The 10,309-nt window shown below is 49.2% G+C and overlaps 2 protein-coding genes across 2 annotated transcripts in view; both read right to left on the minus strand.

The window, feature by feature from the left end:
• ATP6V0D1 (ATPase H+ transporting V0 subunit d1) overlaps positions 1-5,027 on the minus strand; it is a 37,938-nt gene extending 32,911 nt beyond the window's left edge. The window contains exon 1 of the mRNA XM_068992298.1: positions 4,822-5,027. Coding sequence (XP_068848399.1) covers positions 4,822-4,951 — 130 coding nt within the window. The 5' untranslated portion in view covers positions 4,952-5,027. The remainder of the gene's footprint in view (positions 1-4,821) is intronic.
• Positions 5,028-5,822: 795 nt separating this feature from the next.
• On the minus strand, positions 5,823-6,574 carry AGRP (agouti related neuropeptide). The gene is made up of 3 exons (XM_068993458.1): positions 6,445-6,574; positions 6,196-6,287; positions 5,823-6,005 (listed from the first exon to the last, which is right to left on the minus strand). Exons 1-3 carry the CDS (start codon positions 6,572-6,574, stop codon positions 5,823-5,825), a joined length of 405 nt encoding a protein of 134 aa, XP_068849559.1.
• Between the last annotated feature and the right edge of the window lie 3,735 nt (positions 6,575-10,309).

Raw genomic sequence — 10,309 nt, forward strand, 5'->3', positions numbered from 1 at the left:
CTCCAATTAAATTAATTTTAAAAAAGGAAAACCTATAAATTAAGTGACCCAGCTTCTTCAACAAATAAAAGGAAAAGTGAAAGAGAAAACCTATATACTAAAAGACTTGTGACAGCATCAATTGCTTGATTGATGGATCATAACCGGACTCCAAGTGAAACAAATTGTATTAAAAAATCATTTGAGACAATCAGACAAATTTAAACCCTAAGTGAATATTTGATGACACCCAAAATTAATGTTTCTTTTAAAGGAGGAATAATACGGTTGTGGTTATGTTAACAAAAAAAGTCATGATCTTTTTTCAGAAACACCAAAATATTTACAGCTGAAATGATGCACTGTTTGGGACTGACTTCAAAATAATTGGTGTGGGGTGATAAATGCAGCTATTATCAACACAAGATTGATAAAGGTAACAAGAACTGAACAAGTTGTAATTAGCTGTCTATTACTCACAGGTTCATTATACTATTCCCTCCAATTTATATATGTTTAATGATTTCCATAATAAATGAAAGTGAATAATAAGCAGTTTTTAAAAGGAAAGGGGAGATTTTGGGGGGCACAGCCAGAGCCTCACTCATACTTATATTCCCAGCAGCCAGTCAAATTAATAGCAATGCTTTTAGGCTGAACCAAGGTCAAAGCTGAGGGTTCAAGCTCAGAACTGTTACTACCTGGAACACCTACTTGGCTCTTTTATTTGGCCCAGAAGCTTGCACAGAGTAAGCCTTCAGGAAGTGTGTTTTTGAATGAACAAATGAAGACTTGAACATAGAAATAGTACTACACATATTCCTCATGATCGGAAATATGTTCACTTAGTCACATACAACCACCTCGAATTTAGCCAGCCTCTGCAGAAGGTGGTGCCCCAAGCCACCACTCTCTCTGCCCCCACGTCCAGTGCTGAGGGGCCAGGGGCTTCCCCACCTGGGCTCACCTCAATTAAAAAATTTTTTTTAATTTTATTCATTGGCTGCAACAGGTATTAGTTGCGGCATAAAGGTTTCCATAGTTGTGTTGCGGGGGCTTAGCTGCTCCAAGGCACGTGGGATCTTAGTTCCCTGATCAGGGATTGAACCCATGTCCCCTGCACTGTAAGGCAGATTCTTAACCACTGGATTACCAGGAAAGTCCCTCACCCCAATTATTTTAAATGAAGGGTCTGAATTCCCAGATTTGTGCTCTCATACCCCAAACTCCACCAGCCAGGACTCCGTTTGGTCCTGCGGAAGGCCCAACTATTTCTCCCCAACATGCTGGTCTCTCTGCCTGAAATGCTCCCGCCCAGCGCACCCCACCTCACCCCCACCCCAGCTCTTGCTCAGCTGGCTCCTCATGGTTCACACTTCAGCTGGAAAATCCTTTTCTCAGCAGGGCCTTAATCAGCCCTCTTTAAAAAGAGTTCACCTCTGATTCTCTATCACTTCTCCACTGTCCTTTTCACACGCATCACCCTCAATATTCCTTTGCTTTACCACAACAGTAATAGCAGTTAACACACTGACCGAGTACTTACCATGTGCCAAGTTCATGCCAAGTTCATGCCAAGTGATTATCTTTTTTTTTTTCCCTAAACAGTTCTCTTTATTAATTTGGCCGCACTGTGAGGCATGTGGGATCTTAGCTCCCCATCAGGGATCAAATCCATGCCCCCTGCATTGGAATGCAGAGTCTTAACCAATGGGCTGCCAGAGAAGTCCCTAAAAGAATTATTTTGTTTAGCCTTCACAATCGCTCCATCAGTAAATATATGTATATATAATTTTATTTATTATTACCCTTTTGCAAATGATGAAGCTCAAGACAGAGCACTTACACGGCCACAGAGCCATGAAATAGTAAGCCCACGTTTGTAACCACTATGCTACACTGATTGCTTAATGTCTTTTCCTGGCCCCTTATAGTCTCCACTCTCAGACTTTAAGGGAACAGAGAACATTATTCAACAAAGTATTTCAAACCCTACCACAGTGCCTGGCATAAAACAGGTGCTCCCTAAGTATACGTGGAATGGATGAAAGCATTCAAAGTAATACTGTGTTAAAAGGGGGAAAAAAAAGTAACACTATGTGGTTTCTCTATCTTTGACCCACCTCCTCTTCCCCACAAGTCCCCAGGCTTCCAGGAGGTATTGAGCACATGCAGACATACTTAGAGCTGGAAACAGCTTTTGTGACCACCCAGCTCTGTCCCCTCGGTTCACCAAGAGGTAGGACTTTCTGAGAAGAGACAAGCAAGGTGCACAATGGAGGATGCATAGACTTCAGAGGTCCTGAGAGACTGAGTTTTAGCAAAAGAGGCTAGTAGCAGATGCTCTGACGAAGTGGAATGCAAGAAGGAGGGCGAGGGTGTGTGGAGGATCAAGAAGTACTGGCCCTACCTTGCAGAACAAACACCCACTCACCACCCAATGCTCAAGCCTTCTGGAAACTGTCCCATTTCTAAACATATTCTTTGGAAGCCTCATCTTCCCAAAATACACCTACAGATCTCACCAGGGACCACAGGCTTCCTTGGTTTCTCCTTCCCACCTTCCTCCCCACTCTTCCCCTTTTCCCTGGAGATAAGGAGGCAAAAGCATCCAGCAACAAAGGGCTGGAGGCCAGGCCTCTAATGTGACCTTCAGAAGGCCTTCTTGTAGAGGACAAGAGGAGTTTCTGGGCACTTCTTCCTGCCTCTGGTTATCTCCAGACCCTGAAATTCCTGAGCATATCCAACAGAGTCCCAAGAATCTCAAACTCTATGTTAAGTGATTTCTAGGAAAGCAGCACAGACACCACAAGAGCTGCAACTGGATGGAGGGGGCCAAAATTCTAGCCTAGCATGGCCACAAAGGGGTTCTCAGATGGTATGGTACAAGGTCTGGGCCTTAAAGAGTAAGAATCACTGGGCTTCACCAGGATAAGAAAGAAACAGAGGAAGTGGCGTACACAAATAATCCTGAAAGGAGCTAATATTTATCTATCTCAGTGCTTGGTGCTGAGCTAAGTGTTTTACACATAATAACTTGTTGTTATCTAAGGATTTGGTGAGACATGCACTGTTAATGTGATGAAGGATCCAAGGCCTAGAGGTGTTGAATAACTTGGTTAAATTAGGTGCTTCAGTAACTGGTGGGGCTGGGATTCAGTCAGATTTGAAAGTCCAAAGTCCACCACAAAATGTGCACCAAAAGTTGGGAGCGGCTTACAGGAGGGAAAGGAACATATGTGAAAGAGTGAGGGAATCGCTGAATGTCATACTGAAGGACTGGATGGTGATCCACAAGGGGGACCATGTGTGAGCAGTGCTGTACGAAGAATGGCCTAATGTGTTTATGGAGGATGATGAAAGATCTTCTGGGTATTCTGTGCCCCCAGAAACTCTACAGCGGTGGGGCAGGAGGGCAGCAGCAGGAGTGAGGAAAGCCTAAAAAAATTTACCAAATGCCAGTTGGTAATCTATGCTGTCCACATTCAGATTTAAGCCAATAAAGATCTTCCTCCAGTCCCAGTCAGTCCACAAAATTCCCATTAAATACCACTGTGTGCCAAGCCCTGCCCTGCGCAGCCTCCCTGTTTCTCCTGTTTGCCACAGTGAGGACAATGAGGCTGCTGGCAAGTTCCTACAACCCAGCACAACCACTCTCATCAGGGAGGTGAAAGACATTTTTTGCACATTTACGTTAAAACCATAATGCCTACAATTGTATTTGAACTTCAGTAAGTTTTAAAATTTTTAAAGGATTTATTTTCACATCACTGGCCTAGTTTGCAAGGTCCATAACAACTGTTTGTGTGTGTTTTTTTAAATTGGGCTCACTTTTAACCTCAGTAAATTTATAATGAGAAAATTTTCTCCCGAAGGTGAACATCCAGCCATCTTCCCGCTCCAGCTACCAACCAGAAGGCTAGCAGTACCTCTGTTCAAGGCATATCACCTGGAGGTCAGGGATGGGAGCTCACAGCCCAGCCACTGTGCCCTTCACTACCACCTAGGGGGCAGGGGTAGGAAAGGAGAGGAACAAGAGATGGCTGGACTCAGGGAAGTCGCTACCTCAGTAAATCTGATACTGTGCCTCAGGGAGTCAATCCCACTTCGGAGCTGTGCGTCCTGAGAAGAAAGGGAAACTCCACTTCTCACCACTCCTGTGCTAAGCAACCCTATCTGAACACGCATCCTCATGGTGGGAATTATTGCCAGATACACGTGTATGAACTTCCAGACTTTTAGGGCTCTCCCAAATACTGCCTTCAGGAGTGAAGTGCCTTCAAGATCCCCAGCCAGTGGATCGGCGACGGAAGGAAACTAGCTAAGCTGGCCCAGCAATTCTCCCGAAAGGCTCACTCCGCAGGAAAACACAATTATGCCAAAGGCCTTGGTGTACGTGTTGGGAGGGAAAGCAGGGGACTTTTCCGATTAGCTTCCCTAAGCGCTGCCAGGAGACAGCTCTCTCGCTACGTCAGCGTAAAGAGACTTGTAAGAGCACATCTCGCAGCAACTAACCACTCCCAAGAGGCCCTATCTTCCAAACTACACGTCCGGCAAAACGGGGAAAGAAGTGGCCCCAGCAGAGGCGAACCACTGCGATTCTTAATTAAAGCTTCGTTTGCGTTTGGGCCTTCACGGAGCTGCAACTGGAGGTACATTCCCTTCCGGCGCACCCATCAGCTCCCGGATTCCCAGCAGGCCTTTCAGGCCCAGATCCGGCTCCCCGACCTCTCAGGCCTTTCGAGCACCCCTAGATTCCCCTCCCAGACCTCAGAACTTTCAGGCCCGGTTCGATCTCCTTGCCGGCCTTTCGAGGCCCAGCAGCCCGGCCCCGCGGCTCACCCTCGAGCGTCTCGCACTGCACCAGGTTGAGGTAGTCCGCCTGGCTGAGCACCCCAGCCTTCAGGCCGCGCACCAGTCCCTCCAAATAGCCATTGTCCACGTTGAAGTAAAGCTCCGGGAAGAAAGACATGGCTGCGGCGGGTCGGCTGGACCGTAGGGCCCGGACCGGCCGGCACGCAGCACAACTCTTAAGATCAGCTGACGCGGCGCCCGCAGCGGGCTGTCAAGCGCGTCAGGTGACGCGCAAGCGGCTCACGTGACCACGACGGGGCGGGGCTCCGCTTCCAGACTATTTCGGCGCAGAACGCTTGCGCAGGTGTAGGCTACGGCCTGCCCTCCGGCGCCTGCGCGCTGAGGGGAGGCGGGGGCGGCCCTCCTGCTCCCTGGAGGGAGAGGCTTGGAATGTTCCAGGCCAGCCGCTTGGTGGCGCCCGTGAAGCGGGCGATTCGATTGGGTCTTCTCTCTAGATTTCCTGAGTCTGGTACACCCTGGTGCTGTTGCCGCCCCAGAAGTAAAGATGGGAGTGGGCGGCCCCTCTTTTGCTTGGAAATATTCCAGACTGTTGAGCCATCATTCCTCTGAGAGGGACTGAGGTCCGGTGAGGGCCAGGCTTCGCTAGGGGTCACGCGTCGAGTTAGCCGCAAGCAGGCCCTGGAGTCTGAGACTTGTTAGCATGCTGAGAAGTACAACCCCTCTGCCGCCCTGTGCCCCCATTTCCCGCATTTATCGTCAAAGATTCTCAAGAGCAGGAGCGCGGCCCTTCTGTTTCTCCCAGCGGTGCCTGGCGCTCTAAGAGCTCGCATGTAAGTGACTCGTGATGGGATAACGCAGGCCCTGGAGTAAGGGGGGGCGTGTGTGGTGTCGTGGCTTAGAGGAACCTTCGCCCCTGCCGTGACCTCCCCCACCTCCGACGGCGGTCACGTTCGAAATAACGCCACAACCCTGGGATTGGTTCCATCCTTTTATTGGGGGCCCCCAGCCCCGACCCTGACGTCGACCAGCTAGGTGCGGCTGCAGGGGTTCGTGGTGGTACCCAGCTTGCGGCAGTAGCAGAAGGCGTTGAAGAAACGGCAATAGCACGTGGCGCACGGGTCGCAGCAGGGTACCTGGTGTCCCAGACAGGATTCGTGCAGCCTTACGCAGCGACGTGGGGAGCGTGGCTTGCGTCCTTCCGGATCTAGCACCTGCAGGGTTTGGGGAAGATGGGCCTCCAAAGGCAGGTTCAGGGACCTGCCCTGATCAAGTTAGGAGATGAGTGGAGCATGGGGAGGGATGGTCTGCAGTGTTGCCCCAGGTGAGAGGGTCAAGTAGAGATAAGAGGTTGGCGCCCCCCATTTAAAGACTGTGGCCACAACCCTTGCCCTGAGCAGTTACCTCTGCTAAGGCTTTGGCCTCTGCCTCCTGCAGCAGTGCCTCTTCGGCCTGTTCCTCCGTTATCCGCTTCAGCGACGGCTGCAGGCTTAGGCCTGGGACAGGTAATGTGAGGGCAGAAACCCCCCATGCACAAGACACTGCCTCCCAGGCCTGGGATTGGGGAGGGGGAAAGAGGCTAATACAAGGCAGAACAATTTGTGACCAGAGGGTGTCCAGGCCCCACCTAGCCCCATCCCTGCCCACACTGACCTTGGAGCTCTAGGAATAAGGCTTCGTCAGGCCTTCCAACGCCCTCCAGGGGAGCGGGGCCCATTTGGGCCCCCTGCATGGTGGGCATTGCCAGCAGCAGGGCACAGCTCAGCAGTACTGCAGTCAGCATGGCCTGGCTCAGCGGGAAAACCCACCACTTAGTCCCTCTTCATCCCTGTAGCACCCTTTAGGTGCCCTATCCCAGACCTCTAGAGAGTAGGAGTCTCAGCCCAACCTGAGGACTTACCTCTGCTTGCTGGATCCTCGCTCCAGGAATTGCTGACCATTCCATGTCCCCTGTTTATATGGCAGGATCTAATGAAGGGCCCACACGTGACTGCTTCCTGCAGCCAGGGTATGAGGGGCCCTCCCCAGAGGGTGGGAGCACAATTTAGGCCTCTCTCACTGGAACCAGGGCTCTACAATAGGGGTACCCATCTCCAATTTGGAGTGAGGTTTCTGGGAGCCCATCAAAATTTGGGAACAAGATAGGGTGCCCAGGGCTGCCAAATTTCTGCAGGACAGGGACCTGGGGGATGGGTAGGCTGGAGTCATTAGCAGTAACAAGGCAGGCAGCCCTGAACGCTTAATTTAATTTGTGGCCCTGGAGATGGTCATTCAGACCCTATGCGTGGCATGTTTCCTTTGCTTCCAGGAACTTGGGTCAAGGGCATTGAAAGGGGGGTGATGGGCCAGTGGCCAAAGCTGGGTGGGGTTGGGGTGCAGACCCAGACCCTGGGTTTTGGAGAGGAGTAAGGAGGGGAAAAGACCACTTAGCCGAAAGCAGGCCCTCTACCTCCCTCTCTGGATCTATCTCTGCTCCCCCTTCTTCCTCCAGGCTGCTCCAGGATCCCACCCCTGCTCCTACCCCCACACCATTTTCTGCTTGCGGTTCCTGGAAACCAAGGTGACTGAACAGACTGTTCCTCCCCAGGTGGGCGAGCAGCTTCAAAGTAAAAAGCTTTCAGACCGCCTGCTTCATTAGTGCTAATGGCTGCTCCTTTCCGCCCTGTGTTGTCAGACTTTTGCCCACGCCTGGTCGCACCAGCATGAGGCGAGTGTGAGGCCTGCCCTTTCATAGCGATGGTGGGACACACAGAACTTCCTGCCTCAGGCTCCCCTCACCACCACCTCCCCAAAGGGCACTTTATCACACACTTGCCAGTTGGGGAAAGGGCTGCAGGCTGAATCAGCTTCCAGGACTTGATGTACAACCTGAGCTGACCTAAGACAGCTGTTGGGGCTTGCAGCCCAGGTTCACATGGGCTATTTTGACTAGGGCGAGGCCTAAGGAAGTCCTTGTAGAAAGTGGTTGAAAACCATAGGTTATCATCTGGAGCTCAGTGGCTGTCTTCACTTGGGTATGTGGACACAGGGTATTGGCCTCAGGGACTGCCCAGGTCCCTGGTTAGGTCCGATAGGGAAGACAGTCAAGAAAAACAACCATCGAAACATAGTGGAGGGACTTCCCTGGTGGCCCAGTGGTTAAGACTCCATGCTCCCAGGGCAGGGGACTTGGGTTCGATCTCTGGTCAGGGAACTAAAATACCACATGCCACACAGCATGAAAGTGAAAGTGAAGTGGCTCAGTCATGTCCAACTCTTTGCTTCCCAATGGGCTGTAGTCTACCAGGTTCCTCCGTCCAGGGGATTTTCCAGGCAAGAGTACTGGAGTGGGTTGCCATTTCCTTCTCTAGGGGGTCTTCCCAACCCAAGGATCGAACCCAGGTCTCCCACATTCCAGGCAGACGCTTTACCGTCTGAGCCACCAGGGAAGCCATACCACATAGCATCTCCCCTCCACCAAAAAAATACAAAAACAGAATGCCCGGAGAAATATAAACACTGGATATTTAAAGATATTAAAGAATAATTGTTTACTTTTTTACTTGTGATGATGGTACTGCACTCATTATTTAAAGCATTGTTCTGTTTTAAAGAAAAATAATGTTTTTAATGATAAAATGATATGAAATATGAGGTTTGCTTCAAAATAATCTGAGGTGGGGGAATAGCAGGAGGTGATATAGATGAAACAAAATTTTTAGTGGAGTCGGTAATTGTTGAAGGTGGCTGATGAGTACATAGGCTTAATTATCCTGATACTGCTACTTTTGTACATATTTCATATTTTCCATAATAAACATTTGCTGATGCCCTTTCCCACCCCATCCTCCTCCTGCCCTCAGCTCAGTTTCACCCAGCCACCCTCCTACCACTGAATTGGCCCAAAGCATGATCTGTGGGTTTCTTGTTGCAGCTCTATATCTCCATTTATATCTATGTATATCTATGACTTGTGCATCAGGATTTAAAGTTAATATTCCATTGGCTTATCAAATTTTGTAAGTTTTACAAATAATCGTTCTTTGGTTTGATCTTTCAAATTTTGTTACAATTAAGTTCCTGCCTTTCTATCATTTTCTATTTTCATAGTGTTTGTTGATCCTTACATTTGTCTTTCTTCCTGATGAACAGCGTTGCCTACACCTAGTAGTCTACAAAGGCTCCTTGGAAGCCCTTTCCATCTGCTGAATACCAACACTGCATGAGTGATTTTTCAGGTCTGGAATTGGCCTGATGTTCCCAAGACAAGGCTTTCTGGCAGAAAGACTTTCAGAAATGTGTGACATGTCCCAGATGGAGGATTTGGGAGACCTGGGGAGATACAGAGCCTGCTTCCTGAGGCTGGGGACGGACCCCAGGCATCGGGACTCTGGCTTCAAGGAGGAGGAAGGGGACAATGTGAATGCGCTGTGCCAGATATCAAATGTGGGGACAAAGAGGGATGCTTGAACCCTGTATGCCTCCTCTTTTTCCTCCAGCAATTTAGTCGTCAGCCCAGGGGTGCTGTTCCTGCATTATCCTGCAGGGAGCAGCAGAGCATCCACTGGCACTCTTAATCCAGCTTTATCCAGATCCCCAGATCCCCAACTGGAACACTTCCCCCGCTCCCGTCCCTGAAGTATAGTTGACATAATGTGTTAGTTTCTGGAGTACAGCAAAATGGGTCAGTTATACCTACATATCTTCTTTCTCATATTCTTTTCCATTATGGTTCATTACAGGATATTGACTATAATTCCCTATACTATACAATACAATAGGACCGTGTTGTCTGTCCATTCTATATATCATGGTCTGTATCTACTGGTCCCAAACTCACAATCTAACCCCTCCTGCCCCCCACTCAGCAACCACAAGTCTGCTCTCTGTGTCTGGAAGTCTGCTCCTATTCTGCAGATGCATTCATTTGTGTCATATTTTAGATTCCACATTTAAGTGATGTTTACATGGTATTGTTTTTTCTCTTTCTGACTTTCTTCATTTAGTGTGATAATCTCTAGGTCTATCCATGTAGCTGCAAATGGCATTATTTTGTTCTTTTTTACAACTGAGTAATATTCCATTGTGTATGTATGTTACATCTTTATCTCATTTTTCAGTGGACATTTAGGTTGTTTCCATGTCTTAGTTATTAGGAATCAGTTCAGTTCAGTTCAGTCGCTCAGTCGTGTCCGACTCTTTGGGACCCCATGAACTGCAGCACGCCAGGCCTCCTTGTCCATCACCAACTCCTGGAGTTCACTCAGACTCACGTCCATCGAGTCAGTGATGCCATCCAGCCATCTCATCCTCTGTCGTCCCCTTCTCCTCCTGCCCCCAATCCCTCCCAGCATCAGAGTCTTTTCCAATGACTCTTCGCTTGAGGTGGCCAAAGTACTGGAGTTTCAGCTTTAGCATCATTCCTTCCAAAGAAATCCCAAGGCTGATCTCCTTCAGAATGGACTGGTTGGATCTCCTTGCAGTCCAAGGGACTCTCAAGAGTTTTCTCCAACGCCACAGTTCAAAAGCATCAATTCTT

Source organism: Capricornis sumatraensis, chromosome 20 (assembly GCF_032405125.1).
Source record: "Capricornis sumatraensis isolate serow.1 chromosome 20, serow.2, whole genome shotgun sequence".
NCBI classification, from domain to species: domain Eukaryota; kingdom Metazoa; phylum Chordata; class Mammalia; order Artiodactyla; family Bovidae; genus Capricornis; species Capricornis sumatraensis.

What these genes read in the sequence shown, in the direction of transcription:
- AGRP (XM_068993458.1), bottom strand. Translation starts at nt 6,574, where the DNA reads ATGCTGACTGCAGTACTGCTGAGCTGTGCCCTGCTGCTGGCAATGCCC. An exon ending in CTTATTCCTAGAGCTCCAAG is followed by an intron (nt 6,288 to 6,444) that starts GTCAGTGTGGGC and finishes TACCTGTCCCAG; the next exon opens with GCCTAAGCCTGCAGCCGTCG. An exon ending in AGGCCAAAGCCTTAGCAGAG is followed by an intron (nt 6,006 to 6,195) that starts GTAACTGCTCAG and finishes CAAACCCTGCAG; the next exon opens with GTGCTAGATCCGGAAGGACG.